The 26,116-nt window shown below is 42.6% G+C and overlaps 1 protein-coding gene across 2 annotated transcripts; it reads left to right on the top strand.

Annotated features, from left to right (window-relative positions):
* The first annotated feature begins 240 nt into the window (after nt 1–240).
* On the top strand, nt 241–23,449 carry GTSE1 (G2 and S-phase expressed 1). 2 transcript variants are annotated; one of them, XM_074942422.1, is made up of 12 exons: nt 241–627; nt 1,841–1,924; nt 7,061–7,118; nt 7,201–7,804; nt 9,200–9,349; nt 10,513–10,660; nt 14,177–14,554; nt 14,801–14,873; nt 15,616–15,864; nt 17,390–17,576; nt 18,532–18,666; nt 22,140–23,449. In XM_074942422.1, exons 2-12 carry the CDS (start codon nt 1,846–1,848, stop codon nt 22,221–22,223), a joined length of 2,145 nt encoding a protein of 714 aa, XP_074798523.1. In that variant the 5' UTR covers nt 241–627; nt 1,841–1,845; the 3' UTR covers nt 22,224–23,449. The 2 variants fall into 2 exon arrangements, with proteins under 2 accessions (XP_074798523.1, XP_074798524.1); XM_074942423.1 differs by lacking the exons at nt 241–627; nt 7,061–7,118 and having other exon boundaries at nt 22,140–23,447.
* Nucleotides 23,450–26,116: the final 2,667 nt, after the last annotated feature.

Below are 26,116 nucleotides of genomic sequence, written 5' to 3'. Positions count from 1 at the left end.
CCATATCGGGTGCCAGACACCCAGCAGAGTGTGTGACCCCACGCTGGGGCGGGCGGGCTGACCCAGGGAGGTGGGGCCAGCGAGGCCCTCAGGGTACGGTACCTGCGGGAGCCTCGCGCTGGTCTGGGGGAAAAAACGTTGGGGCATGAGACAAACAGAGGCTGGCTCTGAGGACAGCCTCGATTTGGCGCAGGCAGGCGCGCCGTACGCCGAGTTGGGGCGGGCCTAGGCCGCGAGTGGAGGGTAACGGCGGCGACAGCCTCACTCTGGTGCTTGCTGGGACTGGGACCGAGGGACCCCTGGGGGAGCGTGGAGCAAACCAGGGCCCAGGGACGCTGCTCCTCAGCGGAGTCACTCCTCCCGAACTACGAGTCCCACCATGCATTGGGTTCTCGCGCCGCCCGACCGCCGTCAGCCCTGGGTCACGAGGCTGTAACCTCGTTTAAACCTACCAATGAGGGAGCTCGCTCTGTGCCAGCTCTACGTGCCCCGGGCCGCGAGTAATTCAAATGTGCTGCTGCGCGTCGCTTCCCTCTTAAGGGAGGGGGCGTCACCAGCCCCGGGGTGCACAGTGCGGCCGGAGGCCTCGACCCGGTGCTGGGCGGCGTCGGCGGGACGGCCTCGGGGGTGAGGGTGGCCTGTGCGGACTGTCGGGGCAGTGGGGAGGCCCTGGGCGGGCTGGGGAGTGAGGCAGGCGGGGGGTGGCCGGGGGAAGAAGGGGCGAAGTTGGGGGCCGGGTGGGGTCAAGGAGCGGGGAGGGTGGGGCCCCCGGAGCGGCGTGGAGGCGCGGCGGCCCCCTCCGCCATGGGGCGAAGGAGCGGCTCGGGGGTATGCCGCCCCGCCCCAGGTGGGGCGAAGGGATTGGCAAAACCAGGCGAGTGGATGGGGACATAATAAGCAGACTAAACTGCGCGCTAGCAGAGAGGATGGAGTTTACGGCGCCGTTTGCCTTAGCCACATAATCTCTACAGCTTCCTCACGCCCTCCGAAAACAGCTTGTAACCGAACCCTAGCCCGTGTTTAAATTCTGCGAAACTGGGGGGGACAATTCTCACTTTGCTTACCTAAGAGGTACATTTCCTGCTTTTCTTTCCATGGATGCACCTACCCTCTGTAAAATGGACCACGTTTAATCTTTACTGTGGAGAGGCTCACTTGATTTAGTTTTCACTAAGACAGATTTAAAAAAAAAAAAAAGACTTAATGTTTAGGTACCATGGTACTTAGTACAAATATCTACCTAGGTAGCCCACAGACGCTACTTAGGTATTTCCCAAAGGGAAAAGGGACACTATGTAGGGCTGGCCCAAGCCACATGCCCAAGCCCCCACCCCCACAGCTGCACAGGTCTGGTCCAAACCACTTGTCCCCCTGCATGTCCTGTTTATTCTTGCCAACTCATCAAGTTGGGCTTAAAAAAGGGACTGTCCTGGTCAAAATGTGACGAATGGTCACCTTAACTTCATTACATGAATAGTTTAAACCTGCAAAGTGCTTAGGGGTAATTGCAGAACTCCATGAACTCTCAGCTGTGTGCTGGGCTTGGAGCTTTGTTTTACAGAGCCCCCACCACTATATTTGAGTTCTTCAGCACCATCTCATTTGATTAGAAGGGAGATGAGAATTGTAGAATTTATGAACCTTGCAATTGTTTGCAGGGCTATTGCTGAAGTTAATTGATCCAGCTCTTTGAAGTTATGGATTTCAGAGTTTGCACTTCACTGAACTGCGCTATCTGTGATTCCCTAAGTGCAATCCTTGTCAACAACTTGATCCCTGCACTTCAAAACATGCCTGCAAAATTAAATTGTGAATCTTTTTGAACTGTCTTATTTTGCAGACACTATGGAAGAAGGAAAGGAAATGTCAGTAGGCTGGTCAAATAATATGGCTGAAGAAAAACTGGATGTTTGCAAGAACAGTGGTAGGTGGAAAGCTATTGTCTAATTATCTTCTTATAACTTTTAGCAAGGGATATACAAGCCTGAGCTAGTTTCTAAGATACAGCTACACTGCAGCTGGAAGTGCAATTTCTAGCTCAGATAGACATACACACACTGGTTTTGACTGAGATAGTAGGCTATAAATAGCAGCGTAGGCACAGTAGTGCAGGCAGCAGCCCAGGCTAGCTGCCCAAATACATACTTAAGGTCTCGGACGGGATTGTGCTTGGGCTATGTAGCTATGGCAACGCTGATGTTTTTAGCATGCTAGCTTGATCAAAGATAGAGCATGTATGTCTTCCTGAGCTGGAAATTCTTCCTCCAACTGCAGTGCACATGTACCCCACATGTTCTGATTATTTAAATCAGTGATTCTGTCACATCTGTTCCATAACCTGCTGTGTAAGCAGTCTTTTTTCATGGATGGCCTGCTGTTTCCCACTACTTTGATCTTAGTGATTTTCTGCAGAGCTCTGTAAGAGTTCTTTGAACCACGGGTAGCCTCTGCAACATGTGGTGGTGGCGGCATTTAGGGTCTTTCTAATCTCCCTTGTATTTCTACTCTGAAGTCTGCTCTAGCAATTTCTTCTTTCCCGTATCCCAGAGTTTGTCATTCATCAGTTTAGCTTCCTTGTTAACTGATGTAAATACCTGATGCTTGACATACTTGTCATTCCCATGGGTCCTTCTAACCCCTTCAGCTGTGTCCTTGCTTCCTCTGTTCCTGGACATGTTCCCTTGGATGACTGGGGAAAGTAACACTGTTATGCAGCTCCCTCAGTCTCTCCTGTTAAAGCTCCTCTGCTGTGGATAAATAAATAGCTATTTCCCTCAATTCAGTGTGTGTTCTCTCTTGCCACACACCATCCTTGGCCAGAAGTTACTACTACTACTCCAATTCAGATTCCCATGCCTCTATCTTAGGCACTTACCACTTTAGCATCTAAGTCAGAGGGGGGCAAACTACGGCCTGCGGGCCCTATCCAGCCCGCAGGACCCTTCCCTCTGGCCCACGGGGTCAAGACAGGCTTGCAGAGGTGCCAGCCCAACTCCCTGCCAGCATGGTGAGCGGGGCGGAGGCTAGCCCCTGGCCCCTCCCTTCCTGCTCCCCTTCCTCCCTGCCTCGCTCGCAGTCACAGTTCCCCCAGCACCTGGGCAGCGTGGCTGCAGCTCCGACCGGGTGGCATGGCTATAGCACCGCCAGACCTGGTGCTCCAGGGCAGTGCGGTCAGGGGGAATTCTGGGGGTGGGGGTCGAGGAGCAGGAGGGTTTCAGGGGGGCGGTCAAGGGGCCTGGGCCCTGCTGCCGGGAGCAAGGGCAGAGCAAACCACGGCCCCCCTCCACCTCCAGCATGCTTGGCCCCTGTCCCCAGCAGCCAAGCCCAGACAGGGAGTGAGCCCTGCCCGACTGCCAGGGAGAGCAGCCAAACAAGCAGGGGAAACGCACAGGAAAAGGACTGAACCTCCCTTTCCCCCACCCCACGGGTAACGTCGGGCAGGGAGGGTTGGATAGGAGGTGGAGGGTCCCAGGGGGGCGGTCGGGGGTGGGGAACAGGGGAGATTGGATAGGGGATGGGCGTCCCAGGGGGGTGGTCAGGGGGAAGAGAGCAGGGGTGTTTGGATAGGATGCAGGAGTCCTGGGGGGCAGTCAGGGGTCGGGAGCAAGGTGGGTTGGATGGGGGTTGGAGTTCCAGGGGGCTGGGGTGGGGGGCCAGGCCACGCCTCACGGTTTGGGGAGGCATAGCCTCCCCCAGCCTTCCCTACCCAGCCCTCCATACAATTTCTGTACCTGATGTGGCCCTAGGGCCAAAAAATTTGCCCACCCCTGGTCTAAGTGCTAGAGTCACAAAAGCACTTAGCTGCCTAGCTACCACTTTTGGCACCTAAATCCCAGAATCGGGCCCCAGTGGGATTCACAGAACCCCTTCTCAGCTGCCACCAAACCCTTTAGGTGCTTCCCCCCCCCCAGTAAAAGTTCCCTAAGAGTCTGTTTTTCTGCTTCTCAGCAAGTGCACTGCAACCTCACTCCAGGCAACCAGATGCTTAAGCCCCAATTCAATGTACTAATCTGGAGGAAGATAGGTGTTCTTTTGCCTAACTCACCTGCGGGGCCGAATCCAGTAAACAGGCTCAGAGCTTGCCTACTAGATTATGCCCCCATGGATGAGTTCACACAAAATGGAGTGGAGGAAGATCTCCCTTGTAACTCTTAGCCCAGTGGTTAGGAGGTGGGAGACCCACAGTTCAAGTCATTCCCTCTACCTGAGGGAGGATAGGGGATTTGAAAAGGATCTGCCTCCTCTCAGGTGAGTGTCCTAACCCTAGGTTATAGAACAGGGGTCGGCAACCTATGGCACGCGTTCCAAAGACAGCACGCCAGCCGATTTTTAATGGCATGCTGCTGCCTGCCAGGCCCCAATCGCTGGCCCGCTCAGCCCGCTGCCGAACCCAGGCTGGGACCTGGCAGGCAGTAGCCTGCCATTAAAAATCCTGCCCGCTGTGGCCCGCTCTTCTCCCCCTCCCCCCCCCCTCCCCCCCCCCCAGCAGGGGCAGGGTGAAGAAGCTTGGTCCTGCTGGCTGCTGCTGCAGGGCAGGCAAGCTCCCCTCTCCCCTGCCTCTTCCCCCAAGGTGCTGGGTTCCTGCCCTTCCTCCTCTCCCTCCCTGCTGCCGATCAGCTGATGACCCTTGCGGGGGAGGGGGAGAAGCGGAGCTGCAGCGAGCTCGCTGCTCCGGGGAGGAGGCAGAGAAGAGGTGGGGACGGGGTCTTGGGGAAGGGGGGTGGAATTGGCATATCCCCTCCAGCCCCCTGCCGTGAGCCGCTCTGGGCAGGGGGCTGGGAGCACCCCCACGACCCTAGCCCACACCCTCAGCCCCCTGCCCTGACCCCTGCACCCCCCCCCCATGACCCCAGTCCTGACTCCAGCACCCCCCACACATACCCAGTCCCCCATGCCCTGACTCCTGCACCCCCCTCACATGCCCCCAGCCCTCTGCCCTGACTCCTGCACCCTCCTCACGCACCCACAGCCCCCTTCCCTGACTCTTGCACCCCCCACATTCCCACCCCTACCCTGAGCACCAAAAGGGAGCTCTTGCATCTCCCCCCCACATTCCCACCTGCACCCCTCGCACCAAATGGGAGTTGCCCAGGTAAGCACTCCACACCCAAACCTCCTGCCCCAACCCTGAGCCCCCTCCCTCATTCTAGCTCCTGGCCAGACCCTGCACCCTAACCCCCAGCCTGCTCCTTCACCCCCAGCCCTGTGCTCAGTGCACTCCCACCCTCAGCTCAGTGCAGAGAGAGGAAGAGAATGGGCTAGAACCAAGGAGAAGGTAGGTACCCACTCTATGTGGGCAGGGCTGGGATCCCAGACCAGCAGCGGGCTGAGAGGGGCCAGCAGCCGGGACCCTGGCTGGTAGGAGCCAGCGGATGGAACCCCAGACCGGCAGCGGGTCCCGGCCGCAGGCCCCGCTCAGCCTGCTGCCGGCCTAGGTGAATGGAGCCCCAGGCTGACAGCGGGCTGAGTGGGCCGGCGGTGTAAGATCAGCATTTTAGTTTAATTTTAAATGAAGCTTCTTAAACATTTTGAAAACCTTGTTTACTTTACATACGACAATAGTTTAGTTATATAATATATAGACTTATGGAGAGAGACCTTCTAAAAAACGTTAAAATGTATTCCTGGTATGCGAAACCTTAAATTAAAGTGAATAAATGAAGACTCGGCACATCACTTCTGAAAGGTTGCCGACCCCTGTTATAGAATATTCTGTTGAGGAGCTCCCTCAGTCTCTCCTGTTAAAGCTCCTCTGGAGAAATAATCAACTATATCCCTCCATTCATTGTACAGGAAGCCTGAGCAGTGATTTTTTAAGGTGCCTAAAAGTTATGACACTCAGCGTTACTATGTCTAAGTGCCACCATATTCTAAGTGCCTCAACTCTTGACATCTCTTCTGAATGTTTGACACCCACATCCCTAATTTCAGATCTCAAAACTGACACCCTCCACTAAGAACTTTCTCTTTGCCTGGGATCTACTCTGTCCCCTCCTTATCCTCTCCTTTTCTTCTGTATCCCAGTTAGATCTCCCTTCTGCTGCCTTTCAGTTCCAGGCAGGCCTTTTCATTCCTTTATTTTCACCTAACTACTGTCTTCTCACTTGTTCTGTGCCTTATTCCACAAGTCCTCTTATACTTCTCTTGCTGGGAGGGTGGAATCTGTCCTAGCTTTCCTAGTTACTACTGTATCTCGTTTCCCCTCATCTCCTTTGCCTTTTAAACATCTGACAACTGGTTTACATATCACCCTTTTATTTCTCTTCCATCTCTGACCCCTTCCAGTCTGGTGCTTTCCCACTTCATCAAAACTGCTCTGCTTAAAATAGCTTTCTCACTTTCCTGCATCTTTCTGCTGCCTCTAAACTCAATAACATCCTCTCTTCAATGGCAAATTTCTTCTAGGGTAAAATTTAGTAGTTTATTTTAATTGTTTCAGTTGAGTGCAATGCAAAAGTAATGGGTGATAAAGAAACCACCCTTAATCTGAATATTTTCTGACAGTCATCTTGACATCTGTTCCATTTCAGTGTTAAAAGTAGTCTTGGTCACTTTCCCCAAGGGCTCTCAATAACATTTTTGCTTTTACAACCTTTTCCTGATTTTAAATGTTTCTCTCCCCATTGCTGTGTCCCACAAACAGAAACTTTCTACTGAAACAAGAGCATTGGCTATGTACAAAGTGCTGTCAAATGCACACTAAAACTAGGATATTTTTCTAATCTTTCAGTTTTAATAATGTTAAGTGTTACTTGAAATAATTAAACATGTTCAGAAAGATGTGTGGTTATTTTTAATTATCTGACCTAATAACTTGAACTATTGTCGTAGTTAATTTTAAAGACATCTTGGCAATGTCTTTGGAATGACTACAAATGGGGTGTGAACTTAATGAAGATCAAGTAACTACTTAAAACAAAATTAGAAGTAACTCTAAAGGTTAAATTTGTTAAGGCTAATGCCAACTGGCAGTGTTGTGAGAAATATACTGCAATGCAAATTGTGTAAATCCTTGTAACTACAGCAATAGTCACAATTAATGAGATCATTATACTTTCAGACTTTCCCCTTCTAACTGATGAAAAATTTGATTTTGACCTTTCTCTGTCTCCTGCAAGGTAAGCTAAGTGTTTAAGGGCAAGTACATATGTAAAGTTCAAAGGATGTTACAATATCTTGACTGTCTTGTCCGTCTTACAGTGGAAATGAAGATGAAGTTTTTGTTGGACCTCTTGGGCACAAAGAAAAATGTGTTGCTGTCAGTATTGAAGCAATTAAAGGTGCTGAAGAAAAGATCTCTCAGACCCCTGATGATAAGCTGATGTGGAGTCCTCTTACTGGAGAGAAATTTGTGGAAATTTTTAAAGAAGCTCACTTGTTAGCACTGCAGCTAGAAAGCGGCAACAAAAATGAACAGAACAAAGTCACCCAATCAGAAGGGCCAAAACCCAAGGTTATAGAAAAATTTGTGCAAGCATCCAAGTCAAAACTAAAAATCTTTCAAAAAGGAAACATAGAGAAAAGCCCCAGGGCTATTAAAAGGGAGACATACTGTGTGTGGGACAGCCCAATTTCTCAACTGCCACCTTCCTTTCAGAAGCGTTCAGATTTACCTGTGACAGCAGTTGACAAAACTCCTCCAAACACATCTAGTCCTATTAAAATTCATAAATTTCCTAAAATATCTGTTTCACCTCTAGCCCAAGAACAGCAAAGTGATGAAAAAAATAAAAAGGCAATAAGCAAATTGCACACAAAGGCTTCATCTGCTCTTGGAAAAAGCCGTCAACTGACAGTAGAAAAGGTAAAGAATTTTCTTCTGGATAGCTTAATACTCAATAAAAAAACATGGTTGTCTTGAGATAAGGGACAGTTTAAATCTCGTGCAAGCTTTTGTTTAACAACTTTCTTTTTTAATGCATCTCTCCATTGTTTGAGAGAACCTCAAATAGGAAACTGACTTTACACAAAGAGCTGGCAAATGCACAAGGTAAACTGAAAGCATATTTTAACTTGTTATACTAATGCTAGTGGAGTAGTAGTTATTAAAGTAGTGACTAGAACTGCAGAAAGAACTTGTTTTGTTTTTTAATTGACTGAATTTAAGTTTTTACACTTGATGTCCCTGACTTCTATGTAAATATTTAATACTTATTTTGTCATCCCTCTGGTAAAATTATTGCTGTCTTTTGGTGATTTAGATGCCAACAGGCTCTTTACTTATATTAAGCTCTCTTCAAAATTGACAATAGTAGGCACAGCTCTGGAGATACAGCAGTAATAACGCTTTATAGTCTTGGTACACCATCCTATCTAGAGCATGATTAGCCAACTATGTAAGATTGAGGAGGACCCAGCTATGCGGCAGTACACTGAAGAACTGCCCAGATATGTTAGGGGAAGTGGTAGCTGTGTTAATCATCTCTCGTGTACATAAGCCCTGTCCAGGTTGGTTTTTCTCTCCTGTCCTTCTGTTCCTTCCCCTTCGTAGCTAAGGCTATGCAACTAGCAAGATGCTCCTTCTCTCCGTGTGCACTACTGAGGAGGAGGATGTTGGCTCCTTACTCCTGAGAAGGAGGGTGAGGAAATTCTGCCATAGGCAAGGGGGCAAGGGAGCTTCTGTAGTCTGCTCTTTTCCCCTTTGTCTCCCATCCCATAGCTTTGATAGTGTTGCTGGTCATGTGGCCCTCTCAGATGCTAACTGGAATAGACTCGTGAGCTGTGCAGTCTAAAACTTTCATGACTAGCTGTTGGTGTCAACCAGGGAAGAATCTCCTTTGGGCTATTGGAAAGAAGCGTTTGTGTGTACGTTACATTATGCCTACAAATGTGGGACATACCTATTTTAAGAAAAGGGAACAGACACTGCAGTGTCTAGGGATGAACATGGGCTCAAAGAATCCCATAGAGACTAACTTGCTGCAGAGGTGATCGCCTTATGTTGATTTAAAGCCAATTTCAATAAATGGGAACATAGTCTATGCTGTATTTAACAACTTTAAAGTCTAATAGAGTCTAAATAAATTGAGAACTTGGAATTTTTAATGTCTAGCAATTCTCATACTTGGTAGATGCAATATCCTTTTCTGTTGGCTGGTATAAAAAATATGGATTACTGAATAAATCAGCTCCTGCACGATCATCAGAGCTGTTGAAATTGTAATAGCTTTCAAATAAATTTAAAATTTTAATCTTGCAGCCAAAACCAGGGAAAAAACACGTGAACAGCATGGGGTCATCTGAAGATCTACTCTCTGACAAATCCAGTGTTGCTTCAGATGTATGTGACTCATCATTCAGTGGCAGTTCATCATTACAAGACAAGCGAGTTCTTCCTTCTCAAAGCAAGGTAATTACAAGTGTTAATACAACTGCAGAGTGAATATGTTCTTAGAATACTGGTGACTTCTCCATTTTTACATATGTAAGAGACAAACCTAGTTTTCTGACTTAATGCCATAGTCTTCTCTTATAATAAATTCAAGGTAAAGTTTCTATTCTTCAATTGCAATTCTTGGGTGGCTAAGTTATACATCAAGTGTTTTCCCCATATTTTTAACAGACAATTGTTCTTAGTGCATCAGCATATAGTTAGATATTGTGTTAACATGAAATGTAGTATGTAATATTAAGGGGCAGGGAAATGCAGATAATAGGCCTCATAGGAGGTTTGTGGATTAAAGTCTTTACTCTTCATGGTCACGTATTGTGCTACTTGGAAAGACTGTCATTTTTCTAGCATGGAAGCAGAATAGCAGTGACTCTTGCTACATTAGAAGCCAAATTCTAGGAACCATAGCACTACAATTTAAGTACTCATGTCTAAAAGAATGTGACTAACCTGTAGAATATAGTTTGTCTCAATTTTGTTAAAACTTTTGTACAACATTGCAATCCACTTAATATTGCCTATGCTGTTTCCTCTCCCCTCCACCCTCCCAGAGGTGCCTGATCTCTTGGCAGTGGATACACTTAAACGAAATATTGGTCACTCTCTCCAGATCTGATGCTAATGGAACAGTCTTAGTTATAACAGTCAAACTCACACAATCACTTTCCCAAAGAAAAGAATTGTAATAACATGGGATATTGCGTGTGAGGTGGGGAAAGATGCCTAGCATTTCAAAAATAGCACTCCAGTGTACTGTCCCATTAATCTTCATTTCTATATACTTCGAATCCATTATAAGGATATACTTGAGCTGGGGGCAGGGAGGGAACACCATTGGGCTAACAATCAATTTCTGAGACCTATCCTATTCCAGTTCTACATAAGAACTTAGGTACCATACAAATGTATAATTACATTTTTACTTTATTTTTTGCTTCCCAGCAGTCTGCTTTTTACTTAACTTAAGCATTTTAAAACAGGATTTAGAACTTTTCCCTGGGACAAATGAACCCAGAGAATGGTGATGCATAATGATGTAGAAATCTAACATGAAAATGTTGTTGTGCTTGCTTAATGTCTTTTGGACAGTTAAATAAATTAGACTTTTTTTTTATTCACAGTTTGGGTTAAGGAAGACACAGTTAAAACCTCCTAGTGTTGCTAATGGTCCTCTAAGAAAGAACACCTCATCTTCATCGTCGTCCTCCATTTCTAGCATGAACTCCAGTTTGAATTCAAGTTTGTCCGTCTCTCCAATAGGGGGAAATGGTAATAACTAGCATAGAGATGCAGTATGCAAATCAGTTTAAACTTAAAATAAGTAATGGGTTTTTTTTGACCTGCAGATTCCAAAATGTGTTTGGTGCTGTCTGTATTTCTTGCCACTTCAGAACGCTAGGCTGTGTTTGGGGTGGAGTTTGGAGTGTTGTAGCTGTATTGTTCGCAGGATATGAAAGGCAAGGTAGGTGAGCTAATATCTTTCATTGGACCAAGAAGGTACAAGCTTTGAAGCTACATAGAGTTCTGCGTACCTTCCACCAATAGAAGTTGGTCCAATAAAAGATATGATCTCAGCTCCTCATCTCTTTGGTGTTGAGAACAGGTGAATAAAACTTCATGTAGGCTGACAGCTTGGTAGTTAGTTCAAGTTCTTGACTTCTAGCACTTGAATTAAACCAGACTTTAGAATCAATGAGGCCAATATCTACAAACTAGGAACTGACACACTTACATGGTATGCTTCTCGGTGATGACTTAATTTTTATTTTTTACATAGTCCATAATGGTTCTTTTCTGGTTAGAATTATGTCTAGCCACAGAAACCTCTAAATGCCACAATGTAACGTCATTTAGAGAACAAACAACATTATGAAGTAGAGAAGAGGGAGGAAGTCAAAAAGTATGTTACTCAAGCCCTGGTTTAGTCCTCCAAAGCCCCATATAGTAGTAATTTACTCATGGCAAACTTAAACAGTAATATCTCAAAGGTTGTGGTTGACACAAAAGCAGGGAGTAATGCAATTGTCAAAGCCTTATCAGGACTTATTAGAAACAACAGTGGAATATAATAGCTTACAGTTTCTTGATCCATTGTAAAACAAGACTGAAGCACACACCTGTAACATTATTTCATATTTAAACATTTGCCTATCATGAAGATAGAAGTAGTCATTGTTCTACCTGAAGAGTGTAAAGACTTGGAAGCGTTTCTGAGCTGCCTGTTTTAAAGTTATGTATTAGCTTTTTACACTAAACAAACACGCACCATGTCTCTGTTCTCAGTCCCTGTAGCTGTGCACTCTGTTTTTAATACCTGTCGGCTGGCTGTATTTCCTGTTAAAACTTAATGACAGAACCCTAGAAATCACACTGCTACCCAACTTACATCTGGAGCAGAGGTTCCCAAACTTTTCTTATTGCATACCCCCTTCCAGATCTCCCAACTGCCTGTGTACCACTACCCTTCTCATCAGTGATACTTTGCGTGTTCTTAACACTACCTGTCTTTAGCCATCTGTCCATATTTCACTGTTATGCACATATATAGTGTGACGTGTATAACCAAAAATAAAACCCTGACTAAGTTCTGAGCTCAGTTAGACTGGACAGTTGCTGGCCAACTGAACCCACACTGTATGGTGATTGGAGGTGTCTCTGTATCTGTGTTCTCCTTGGTACATCTTGAAGTAAATTAACTACTGGATTTTATATAACAAATTCCCACAGAGCTTTTAAAGCTTTGTCTAAGTAGCCTATTATGAAAATGCAGTAAATAAAATCCACCCACAATTTCTCCCATGTACCCTCCACCCCGAGATGTCTCACATACCGCAGGGGTATGCATACCACAGTTAGGAACCCCTGGTATAAGGAAAAATGACTACTCAATACCAGTAACTTGCATATACTGTTATCTTCTCTAGTAATCCAAGATGGTAATAAAATGCCCTGTACCTTTAGCGGGCAATTATTTTAGAATTGTGACCCATCTTATTTGTAGCCCATGTGGTGATTTTTTTTTTTAATTTTTTTTTTTTGAGGGGGCGAGGAGGAGGGACACTTTTTTTTTAATAAAACTGAATTAATGAGTAAAGTTGCAGGATATAATCAGATCTATAGCATAAAATTTGACCTCTATAAAGAGATTGAGTCAGTGTTTAATGAGCAACTGATATTTTTAAAATGTATCCAAAAGCGGACTTGCAGAAGTATATGGATAATGTATGTGGCTAAACTATATATTTATTCCAAACAAAATGAGTGCTTGCTCTCAATTGCTCATAGCATAAGAGTGGGAGAGGAAAACATGCTCCTAATTTCTTGTGAACTAAGAGGCTCCCTGTTTCAGGAAGTGAAGAGAAAGGCACCTGAGGAGATGAAAGTATTTTGGCATGCATGATTGGGGAAACACTCCAAGTGTAGTGGCCTGCATGAGTAAGCACTGAAGTCTTTGAGGAAAGTGAAGTGTGTTGGGGGCAATAATCGGGTCCAAAGAGAATGTTAAGTGACCACAGATGAACTGTAGGCAGGGAGAAGAACTGTGTAGAGCGTTGAAAGGGAGAACAAAACTAAACTCTAGTCCAGTCAACAACATAACATATAGATAATAAGGAAGTCGCTATTGGGAAGTATAATGCAAGACTCTGCTATTGGAGGACACAGTTTCCATGCTTCAATGATTCAGAAGTTTAATATCTTGTTTTTAGAGATTGTTTATTCTGTTGGCTGTGGAATCCATGTGACCCTTACGCTATGTCTAGGCAACCTATTCAATAATACACTTCCTTTTAGGGGTCAAGAAAATACTGTTCTAAGTTGTAGCTTGCTTTTTTGCCCATAGGCTAAAACACATCCACACTACTTATACTTACCCAGTGTTAAAGGAGCACTTAGCTGAAAATTTAACTTTTGTAAAAACTTGTCTTACATAATGTAAGCTTAATAAGTTTAATAAAACTTTAATTCAATGGGAAAAAGTTTAGTAGCACATGTCTTGGAAATACACCGGACCCTCGCTAGAACGCGCGTCTATATAGCACAAATTTGCATATAACACAGTCGTAGCCATGGATCCCAAATTTAATTACTTTAATTGCAGTTCATTTTAACACGATCCCCATGTTAACGCGGTACCATGCATGGATCCCAAATACCGCGTTCTAGCAAGGGTCCGGTGTATTTAATGCGAATGACTAGAAACTGTCTAGCAAATCCAATTAGTCTAATCGAAAAACTATGATTTTAAGTGAATAAATAGAATATTGAAACTTGTCATTTAAAAAAAAGTTAACTTTTAAATACTCTTAACTAGCATAGGGAAGGAGACTTCATTGACTGTCCCTTAAAATATGTATTTCAGGTAGCTGGGCCAACTACATTGAAAATACAAGTTATGCTTACATATACCTATAAAGAAGGCATATTTAAGTGCTTCTCAAAATACCTTACTCTTGTTTCATTTGAACTGGAAGCTGATATTCTGAATTGTGTCAAGGAGGCTTTTCTGAAGCATCAAAGACAAATAACCACTCGTAGAGTTTTCCTACAGTTTTCAATCTTCTAGTGGCTAACAAGTGGAAAAAATTTTAAACCTTTAAATTGTAACAACTACAAAGTTCAGATGCTTGAACACCTATCACAAATCATTGCATAATGTTTTCATATCTTCAGCTGCACTTGAGTAAACTTACTCTCTTGTAATTTAGTTAAATGTACCTTGTAACCAGTTGAGGGAAAAAACAACGAGCAATTCAGAAGTATAAATATGAGCTTTCTATCTTTCAGCTAAATCAAGTCTCTCTTCAAAAATTTCTGTGAGCAGCTCCAAACTCTCATCTAGCACAAAAAGACTGGCTATGGTCAGACCTATCAGACTGTCATCTCTGCAGGCTGTCCATTCTGATGTGTCCTGCAAGCAAACAAGATCAGTTAGTACTCCCAAAATATCTACTGTTGGGAATTTAGCCAAGTCTTCAGCTTCTGTGACAGGATCCCAAACTCTAGCCAGTGGAATTCAGAGACTGAGCTCAGTCCCTAATCTGCAGAAGATATCTCAGCAGAACAAAGATGGAAGTGCAGCAAAAGGAAACACATGCCCAAAAGACAACGCTAAAATTATACTCACACCTACAAATCAGATTAAGGTCCCTAAGAGATGTGGAGGTAAGCACACATTTTTGGAAGGCTGTTTTTTGTGTTAACTTGGCTTTTAATTTTAACATTTCTTTCAACATTCCTCACACTATTTGCTAATTGAGAGTGAAATTTGTCTTTATTTGTATATTGTTCCAAAGCTGTTGGTATGGAATGAATCATATGACTTGTAGGTAAGATGTTATAGTTGAAAACAAAACTAATATAGATAACAAATAAGTAATAACGTAGAGTAATATTTTTCTCTTCCCTTAGATTCATCATCAGAAAATACAGCACCAAAAATAATGGAGCCAATCAGATTACTATCTTGTGGCACATTTGGAAGGTAACTTTTTGTAATTAGAATTTAACAGGTCACTTGCATGTTTTCTTAACTATACCTACCTTTGAGAATGTTGTACCAAGCAACTATGTAACCTGAATTTTAAAAGTGCAGTTCTAATTACTTTGAAAACTAACATTGTGAGGTATCTCTACCCTCCTGGTGACTTCCAGATTACTCTGCCCTTCCACAAGTAAAAATGTTAACTCACCCTGGGATATGAAAGTCAGTTTGGCTCTCTTGGGTAACACAAATACCTAACTGGAATTCATTGACCATTCTGATGTGCAAGGGAACAGAATCGGCTCTCACATAACAGAGATACTTCTGCAGTGCTAATGAGTGTGTGTGGGTTTTTTTTTTAGTCAGCTCTGAATATACTCAGGAAGCAAATCTACTGAGGACTGTTTTCACATAATACCTGTTCACTGTAGAAGTGCACTTCAAGATTCTGTTACATTGAGTGCACTGCTTCCTCTTCTGTCTCAAATTTAATCTGGAATTTTCAAAATGATTTGAAACATCTGTTAACTGAACTTTAACTATGAGGATGTGACCAGTTCCAGCATAATACAGCAATCACTTTTAATGTTCAGGTTTAGTTATCCTAACACTTCCGTATCTGTTTGTGTTCTTAAGCCTGCCTTACGTTGTTTATTTCTGTTGTCTGAGTAGTATTCAGAATGAAGTTGTAAGAAGTTTCTAGAAGCTTTCAGTTAAATGTATGCTGCTTGTTTTCTTCTAGTGGTGTTGCTGTTTGCACTCCTGTCAGATCTTCAGAAGATGGGGCCTCGCAGAACTCTTGTCTTAGTTCCAGGTCCATTTTAATTACTCCAGCCAGTATAAAACGTTCTGCTGTGCCTACACCTGCCAGTCGTATCTCAGGAATTCCAACAATAACTCCTAAAACTTTGCCAAGATCTGTCTCCTCTCCACATTTTATGTCTGTTCGTCAAGTCTCCAGTGTGTCCACCAGAAAGACTCTTGCAGCTTGGTAAGATACCGTGGGTGTAACATGGCTCTACTGAAATCTATTAAAACTCCTATTGTCTTCAGTGGGGGAAAGATTTTGTCCCAGATGTTCAGACACTGTACACTAGCATGTAAGTGATTTAATCTACTGTTGAGTAGAAGCATGCCCAGGTAACTAGCAAAATAATACAGCTATACTTGTTGGTTCTTTCCAACATAATTCTCTAACATGGTTTGGTTTGCCTGAATCCATAAACCTAGGGATAATGTTAGACTCTCTTGTAAAAATAGTGAAGATAAGCACATCTTATTCCATCACTTGACCACATCTTCAAACTACCTGTGAATCAACTTGAATTATGTGCATCATAGAACTTGTATTTGAGGAATCTGCTGCTTTCAGCCAGCTTACTTGATATACTGCAGAAGTAACTTTGTGTTCCAACACAATGACACTTCCAACTACATGAAAGATAATGCAGGACCTAAATGTGGCAATACTTTCTAGATGAGGAAAGCAAGCAGGCAGTTAAGTCAAATGATCTACTTTTAAGTTCTGTTTAAGTTACACTTTAAGGTATTGACCAATCTTCTGCTGTCACCATTATAAAATCTGGCATCCTAAGAGAGGCCAAGGATTGAATTAAGACTGAACTATTCTTGCTCCATGAGGTGGTCTTTCCATGCCATAGTTGAGACAGTGGCTAGGTACAAGGGGAATCTGGGCAGCACCACCACAATTCTGTACCTGTTCTGTGGAGGGGATGCAGTCTTTTATATAGTTGTCAACTCAAAATCTTTTCACAAGCTCTAAATATATACACAGCTTAAACTAGTATTTATGGCAGTCTCTTATGGTGCTGATTCCCCAGAATAAAATTTAACTAACCTTATATTTCATGTTGTGCTCAGATAAAACCTTTTGTTCCAGGGTAAGCCAAGCATTATCATGCCTGTCTCATATCTCTCAAATGTTCAGTTACTTCCTCAAACTACAAGTCCAAAATGCTCTTTCTTCCCAAAACCCTCTCCTTTCCCCACTCCACTAGCCCACTGATTGTTAAGCTTGCAACTTTGGAATCCTCCAATTCATCTCTGTACTTTTTCCCTTCACCAGGGAGCGGACTGAACCAATTCAGTGACATGCAGTACCGGCACTTCTCTGGTACAGCAATCTCTGCATAAGCTTCCAGAAACTTAAGTTAAAATTTTCAAATTTAGTATCCTAAGATTATCCACCAAATATGGATTGTCCATTTTGCTTGTACACTGTAGGCAACTTTGACTTGTCTATTTAAATTGTAATTCCTCAGGGCAGAGACAGTGTCTTTATGTTCTGTGGGATGCCTAGCATGCTTTTAGATAATGAATAAATAAGACGTTACTTTCAGACTGAGGGTACTCACAAAATAGAGAAAAATAAAGTTACCAAATGGCGCTTTAGCATTTGTAGGGCAGCTAAATGACATGAACCTTACCTTGTTTATACTTTAATAGTAATGCTTAATGAATACCTCTTAAATACTTGCCAACTTACTTTCCCCCAGTTCTAAACAGGCAAAGGACACCAAGACACAAGTGTCATCATTTGAAGATGATGACTTATCTCCTCCACCTATGATACCTCTTACACTTGTCTTTTCACCAGAAAAGACTACAGAAATAGCACAGAATGAAATACAAGAAGAGACTGAAATACAAAAACAGCCAGCTGAAGGAGCACAAACTAATGAGGTAGGTAAACTGAATCCATTTTTCCCTCTTGTAAAAGCTGCCGTTGAGAGAGCTGCATGAAAATGTGTGCTGTCTACTAACTAAAAACTTGCTCAAATTTTGAAATGAACTAGATTAGGCATACATGTGCCCTCTAGTGTTTGCTTATCATACCACTGAACAACATTTCTTCATTGGGATAAATGTTCCTGGAAATCAAATTTCAGTCACCTGCACAAATAATTGCAGGTCAGATTTTAGATTTGCACTCCCAGTTATCTACACTGGAAAGTCCTTGTGTATTTATGAATCCAATCATGAAACACAATACCATGTGGGGTAATTCTAATCGTAGTTTTGTAATATATCTGTTTTTGGACAGTACTGAATGTCTGTAGAAAACTGTTTAAACCATAGTGTTAAAAGAAAAAAAAGTCTAAACTCCTATTTGCTGGAATAGCAACTTGCTTGCAGATATCAGGCATAGACCAAACTAACAAATTACTCATTGTTAGTTCAACTGTAGTTATTTTCTCTGGTATTCTGTTTACTTAATGCTGGAAGCTTGCTGTGGATTTGTTTGGTGTATGTAAATACTGGATCACAATCAAATTGGATAGAGGTGTGATTAAAGCTAGTAATCTTATAGAACTGTTTCTTTGTCAAAATGTTGTCAGATCACAATTGTAGGTACAAGGTTAAAACTGAAATTAAAAAACTGAAATATGAAACTTGAGAATATTTTTCAAATATGATTTAGCACTTACATAATACTTTACCCCCTCTGCTCTGCACACTAATCCTCCTCTCATCCACCAAACTATGCTGCCTTTAGGATGGTCTACATATAACCTACAAACCTAAGAATGATGGTTGCTTTTTGTGGCTTTTTCCTATGAGTCAGTAACTGATTTTTCTACATTATTCTGAAGGGAGTACAATAAACAGAGGAAAATTAACTATTTACCATTTCTAGGTCTTGCTGGTAGATATTGGAATAGATGAAACTCCCATTGCTGCTTTGGAATGTGAAAGTAGACCTCTCATTGACCTTTCTAATACTCCAGAAGTGAATAAAGTTATTCCACTAAAACCTAGTGTGGTAGGACAGGTAAGGTATCTCAATCATTTGTTTCCATAAATGCATAAAAATTGTGCAAAAAGCAATTGTTTGGTTGTATGCATTTGTATGTAGAATAGTTATTTCTCCCCTGTAGCAATGTATTGTATACGAATTATGCTTGGCACTAGTACCTTATATTCAACACTCTTATTTAAGCTGAATCCAATTTATGGATTCTTCTTGCAGTCTCTTCCCTTTCGATCTCTAGGGTAAGTGAACATTTTGTTGTAAAACAGAGCTATGAATGAGCATCAGTTCATGAGTCAAGAATTTTAATTATTCAGCTTTGCATGGCCCACTCTTGCTGTGCTGCTTTTTGAAAGTCAAAAAACTAGCTGCATCATTTATTGTTGTAGAAACACAGCTCTGTGCAGGCTCACTAAATTTCTCTTAGTAGCAGTGGCATGTCATGACACTTTTTTTTAGTACATTTTGTGGGGTTGTACAAGAGACTGGATAGACTCATCCCATGGACACAGCCAGTCAGGAAGTCCTATTCAGACCTTTCATATTCTTGTAGAAATTAATTCTGAGGCATGCACTGCACACGTAAATGGCACACTACTGCTTACTAGCCCTGAACACCAATAACCTGGAGGCTAGAATATGTTCCTGCTACTCTTCTCTGCTGTGAGACCATGTCTGTCAAACCCCTAACTGCAGCATTGGTTTTCAGCACTACACCAATTCAGACCAGTTTGGCATGTAGAGGTTTGTGTTAAATGGCTCATCACTCCTGACGTGGTCACCACTCTTCAAAAATCAAAGCAGCTGAGGCTTGACCTTGGCTTTAAAAGTAATTTGGTCACTAATGTGCAGTGCTACGGAGACTCTTGGCTTTCCCTCCACTGGAGCCAATATAGAAAAGCAGATGTGGTAGTAGTGCACACTGACACTATTCCTAGTGTTCAAGGCACATATGCACATGATGAGTGTAGGACTTAACTAAGTAGTCATTCCATGACTTAAAAAGATGTTTGGGAGGGAATGGTAATGGGAGTAAGCTATTACCAAAATCTGTTACTGTGATTCCCTGAAACAAATAGTGCTTTTTAGGGGACAACAACTTGATAAAAACATCTGGTGAAAGTGCTGGTGCTTTTATTTTACTAATAAGTAAGGCTCAGATCCACAAAGAGACATGAGCAGCTAGAAAAATCACAGGAATACTGTGATCCGCAAAGCCTGAGTTAAGAGTAGGACCAGTGGTTAGAGTACTCATCTAAGATGAGGGAACCTACCACTTTAAAGTATCCCCTTCTGCCTGGATGAGGGGTTTTTATATCCATTTAATCTGTACATTTAAACAGGAGACTCCCATTTCTCAGGTGAATGCTCTAACCTCTGGGCTATGAGATATTCTGATGTCAGTCTCTCCTGTTGAAGCGATGTCACTTTGGATAAACAATTAGTCACTGAAGCAGGGGGACTGGATCTTGGGTCTCCCACATCCTCAGTGACTGCTCTAACCACCCGGCTATAGGACCCTTCTCATGCATGCGTGCTCTCTCTCTGGCCCAATTACTCTTATTTTCTACAGGAGTGCCACTCTTTAAGAGAGGTGTCTGACATTCCCCAGGGTACAATCTGGACTGATGGGCAGCTGTGTCTCCCTCAGTTCTCCAACCTGGAGTGCCTTTTACACTGCTCTGCTGTGAGAGCAACCATCTTGGTCTGCCCGCACACAGCCTCCAGCATGTAAATCATTCTCAGCTATGCTCTGAGTGCTGCAGCCAGCCACCCTGAAATTACATTGCAGGGCAACACCAGAAAGCTTCCAGTCCCAGATTAACTCCCCCCCCGCCCCCCCCAAATATGCATCTTGTACTGCCCAGCCCCTTCTGGACAATGCAAACTCATATAAAGTCTGCCATTTCAGTAATAGAAAATGATATACACAAATCTTGTTCTCTCAAATGGAATTTCCCGAACACTTCAATCTAAACACACTGGTTTAGATAAAACAAGTTTATGGAAAGATAGATTTTAAATGATTACAAGTAATGAGGCATTTGGGAGGGAGGGATAGCTCATTGGCCTGCTAAACCCAGGGTTGTGCGTTCAATCCTTGAGGGGGCCATTTAGGGATCTGGGGCAAAAATTGGGGACTGGTCCTGCTTTGAGCAGGGGGTTGGACTAGATGACATTCTGAGGTCCCTTCCAACCCTGATATTCTATGAAAAGAATTTGTTACAAAGAAATAAAAGGTAAAACATGACTAACACCTAACTTAACAAGTTAAGTGAATTCAAAGCAAAAGGTTTCTCTCACCACATGTTCTAGCAGTCTTATTGGCTGAATCTTTCAACCACGATCCTTCCACAGTCTAATGATACTTCCTTTGACCTTCTTCAAGTGTTGTTGACGCTGTGAGTAGAGATGAAGGGGGAGAGATCCTTTGGAGGTGTGTGTTCCCATTTTTATCTTTTCTTCCTCTTCTGAGAATCCTCTTCAGCTGGGGTTCAGGAGACTGAAAGTCTGTGGAGATGGGAACTTCCAGCTGTGTGTTTTTGTTTTTTTGGGTTTTTTTGACAAGATGTAAATTTCTCGCTCACATCCTTTTTCTTGCCAAAGAATGGACACTTAACTAGATGTTAGTCCATTTTATTTTGTTGACACCGGGCTGAGGCATCAGTTTGCCTTTTGTCTTTGAGGAATTGGTCTAAACTTGGAATATGTCTCAGTAATGCTATACAATGTTGCTACACATTTTACCAGGACAATAATGATCAGAACATTATGGATTTTCAGATGATACCTCACAAGGCATACTTTGTACAAAATCCATTATAGTTTTTGTAAAAGAGTTTGTATCCCAATGTTAACTATCATGGGGGGTAGGAGGAGGGAAGAGGGCAGGTAAAATACATGCCTCTCTCTGGCATTTCCCAACAGCTATCGGAGGTGCGGGGTGACCTACCATCCTGGCTTTTGTGAATATCTTCTCTCTGTGCTGTACAAGAAATCTGAGTACCTGACTCTGTCTTTTAATCCCAGTGATTTTTTTTTAATCTTTTTTTTTTTTCTCCTAAGCACATAAAAGCTAGGTGTTGCGAGGCTGTGTGACAAAAACTGATTCACAAATGGATTTTAGCCCTGAGACTCAGTCCCCATGTATTTTGCATAAATTCTTAGTGTAGCAAGAAAACTAAAGCTCAAAACCAAGTAAAATAGGTATGATTTTTTTCAACCTTTGGGAGCTAATTCAGTTCTGATAGACTAGCATTCTTTGATACATTGGATCAGAGTCTTTGGGGCAGAGACTAGGTCTCCTTTTGTATAGCACCTAGCACAAGGGCTCTGATTGGTGCATGTGGCTTCTGCTGTAATTAAACTTTTACAGTAGAGTAGAGAGGCTCTAAATTGAACATCTAAGTGGGTGGTGTAGGTATTTTTCTTCAGGCACCTGAAGAAAAGAATCAGCTATCTAAATCTTATGTCGTTTCATTTCTATCTTTCAGCTAATAGATTTGAGTTCTCCTCTTATCACTCTGAGTCCTGAAGTGAACAAAGAGAATCTGGATTCCCCTCTGCTGAAGTTCTAAACTAAACATTAGCTGAACCAAAATTTTATCTTGGCACTAGCATCTGCAATCTTGATTTGATATATTAGCCATCTTAATAGGACTGTGTGGAGTGAATATCATGCAATAAAATCCCTTTAATGTACTACTGAATGTAACTTGTGTTGACAAAATGGAACTAGAATAATCTGTTCAGCAAATCCAAATTGGGAGCACTTGATTAACGTAACTGTCTTTAAGCATTGTTGCAGATCCATGTAGTTTAAAAAATAAGTGCTGTATGTCTGCTTTAGTAAAATTATTTTAAGTCTAATTATACATAACAGTAACCTTTTTCTAAAGGTTTACTAGTAAATAAAATGATCTAAAGTACTAAAATTAACTGAAAATTTAAAGCTAATGTGGTAGTTTTTGTAATTAAGGGATTTTAATGGTCTGTATACATATGAAAGCATCGCAAGTCTGGAAATAAAATGGTTTTGGGACTATAAATGTGTTACATGCTAATTGTGCCATAGAGTATTTCAGGAAGCTGAAATTAGCTACATTCAATAAAAGCATCTGGATCTAATTGTGTACATTGACATAATCAGGATAATGTTAAAGGTGGTAGTGTCAGAACTTTGCAAAGTGCATATAAATTGAGTTGCCTGCCCTGAAGGCTTTTTGTATAAAAGATTTAGAAAATGGAAAGAATGGGATCAGAGTGAAAAGTGCATTATGTTAATTTTAACTTCTGATAACTTTGAGGTAGGGGAACATTGCAGGAACAGATAAAACAATAATGAGGTCAGCTGTAGAAAGCAAGGTAAAGGATGGGATTTGACAAGGCCAGCTGCTCCACTGTATATGAGAGGTAATTCTAGATGTAAGAAATGATACAAAGTCAAGAATAGGACATAAAATGAGTAAAATACCTGGCTCTTCCCATTTTATCTTACGCATCAAATGTAAAGTCTGGTCTGCCCTACTTTTTGCTAGAGGTCTTGCTTGGAAGACCCAGAAATGGACTGGAAGCTTTTTAACCCTTCAACTATCAATGGACCTGTACTCTGATGTCCATGGTAACAACTCCAACTCAGCCTGTTTAAACTATAAAAGCAAAAGTTGAAGACAAAGCCTGCTATGAGCTGAATTGTTTAGATTTAAAACTCCTGATAAAGGTTCTTTAAGGCTCCGGGTAAACCCTTGGGTTCATATGACTAGGTGAAAGATTCTAGAAGTAGGACACTTTTGAAATAACTGAAATGTTTCAATTGATGTTATGGGTTGAGGCTACCTTCTCTTCTCAGACATGGTGTATGTGGCTCACGGGCCAAATCTGGACTACCAGATGCTTTTGAATGGATCCTGAAATTTTTTTATTTAATTATTCTTAGCCATCATCTATTGTTATAGTTGCTGGGTTTATTATTATTTTCTCTGGGGTCTGGACCTTGACCAAGAAATTTGGACCTTGACAAAAAAAACTGACTATTCCTGGCTTAGGCCTACATCCTGATCAGACAAGCCAGAGAGGGAACCAATGGCATTACCACCAGCTTTGACTAAATCCTGAGCACTGCCTGGCATGTGAGACTTTGGTTCTTTTTCTCCGACTCCCTCATGTCAGGGGCCAAGAGGGCAGGAAACCTGGGTCCCCTCCTTTGGAAAATTCTGGTTGTGCCCCTGGCTATAGAGTCTCACAAAGCACAATCGTTGCCTATACTATCAAACAGCTATATGAAGCAGATCCATCTCTCACCTTGACCACTCCTTTGTCAGATGTCAACACGATCCCCTAGCTTTCTCCACACAATCATGTCTGACTTGCACCATGTGGCTTGAGGCTGCATAACTCCCAGTTTCTATGTAGTGTGAGACCTCATGGCAATCCATTCCCTAGAGCAGGGGTTCCCAAAGGTGGGCTATGACACAGTCCTGGGTGGTCTGCCAGCACAACTGCATTCTCCAGTCAAGCTCTTAGTAAATCTCTAACTCCATGTGACTTGTGTAACTTAAGTAAAAGCTATATAAATGTAATGTTTTGAGATGTATATATTGGACAGAGTTAGAAATCGTTAGTTAAAAAAATAAGCTGCAATATGTCAACTTTAAATCTCATGAGTACAGCTGTGCGTTTCACTACCAGGTAACCTAGCAACATACACACAGTCCACCATTTACAACTGTAAAAAACAGGAAGCAGTATTTCAACCTGACATGGATCGATTTATTTTTCAAAAGCAAGAAGGATGCGTTGGTAGAGAAGATAATGAAAGTCCCAGACCACCTACAGCTATGCAAAATTAGCCAGCCAAAAAAAATAGTGGTAAGAAAATATGACGACACATACTTAAATTTTGGATTCTCCTTTATGGGATTCGCAAAAAGAAAAGGAGGACTTGTGGCACCTTAGAGACTAACAAATTTATTTGAGCATAAGCTTTCGTGAGCTACAGCTCACTTCATCGGATGCAGTCAGTGGAAAATACAGTGGGGAGATTTATATACATAGAGAACATGAAACAATGGGTGTTAGTTGGGGGCTGAAGGTGATGGCTAGGGGCGTTCTGTTATTTTCTTTGTTGGGCCTGTCCTGTAGTTACTGACTTCTGGGTACTCTTCTGGCTCTGTCAATCTGTTTCTTCACTTCAGCAGGTGGGTACTGTAGTTGTAAGAACGCTTGATAGAGATCTTGTAGGTGTTTGTCTTTGTCTGAGGGGTTGGAGCAAATGCGGTTGTAGACAATGGATTGTGTGGTGTGATCTGGGTGAAAGCTGGAGGCATGTTGGTAGGAATAGCAGTCAATAGGTTTCCGGTATAGGGTGGTGTTTATGTGACCATCGCTTATTAGCCAGAAGAGTACCCAGAAGTCACCGACTATAGGACAGGCCCAACAAAGAAAATAACAGAACGCCACTAGCCATCACCTTCAGCCCCCAACTGAAACCTCTCCAACACATCATCAAGGATCTATAACCCATCCTGAAGGACGACCCATCACTCTCACAGATCTTGGGAGACAGGCCAGTCCTTGCTTACAGACAGCTCCCCAACCTGAAGCAAATACTCACCAGCAACGACACAACACAACCCCTAACCCAGGAACCTATCCTTGCAACAAAGCCCGTTGCCAACTGTGTCCCCATATCTATTCAGGGGATACCATCATAGGGCCTAATCACATCAGCCACACTATCAGAGGCTTGTTCACCTGCACATCTACCAATGTAATATATGCCATCATGTGCCAGCAATGCCCCTCTGCCATATACATTGGTCAAACTGGACAGTCTCTACGTAAAAGAATAAATGGACACACATCAGACGTCAGGAATTATAACATTCAAAAACCAGTTGAAGAACACTTCAATCTTTCTGGTCACTCGATTACAGACCTAAAAGTTGCAATTCTTTAACAAAAAAACTTCAAAAACAGACTCCAACAAGAGACTGCTGAATTGGAATTAATTTGCAAACTGGATACAATTAACTTAGGCTTGAATAAAGACTGGGAGTGGATGTGTCATTACACAAAGTAAAACTATTTCCCCATGTTTATTCCCCCCTTTTACCCGCCACTGTTCCTCAGACGTTCTTGTCAACTGCTGGAAATAGCCCACCTTGATTATCACTACAAAAGGTCCCCCCCCTCCCCCTCCAGCTCTCCTGCTGGTAATAACTCACCTTAAGTGATCACTCTCCTTACCGTGTATATGGTAACATCCATTGTTTCATGTTCTCTATGTATATAAATCTCCCCACTGTATTTTTCCACTGACTGCATCCGATGAAGTGAGCTGTAGCTCACAAAAGCTTATGCTCAAATAAATTGGTTAGTCTCTAAGGTGCCACAAGTCCTCCTTTTCTTTTTGTGATTACAGACTAACGGCTGTTATCTGAAACCTGTCTTTATGGGATTGGATCAGGAT

The sequence above is a fragment of the Natator depressus genome, chromosome 1, assembly GCF_965152275.1.
Source record: "Natator depressus isolate rNatDep1 chromosome 1, rNatDep2.hap1, whole genome shotgun sequence".
Lineage (NCBI taxonomy): Eukaryota > Metazoa > Chordata > Testudines > Cheloniidae > Natator > Natator depressus.
The sequence above is the reverse complement of the archived record's forward strand: the minus strand, read 5'-3'. Positions and strand labels throughout refer to the sequence as shown.

Bases quoted from the DNA above. Each gene is read 5' to 3' on its own strand.
- GTSE1 (XM_074942422.1), top strand. From the start codon at position 1,846: ATGGAAGAAGGAAAGGAAATGTCAGTAGGCTGGTCAAATAATATGGCT. The intron at 7,805-9,199 runs GTAAAGAATTTT...TTAATCTTGCAG, and splicing joins GTCAACTGACAGTAGAAAAG to CCAAAACCAGGGAAAAAACA. The intron at 15,865-17,389 runs GTAAGATACCGT...ACTTTCCCCCAG, and splicing joins AGAAAGACTCTTGCAGCTTG to TTCTAAACAGGCAAAGGACA.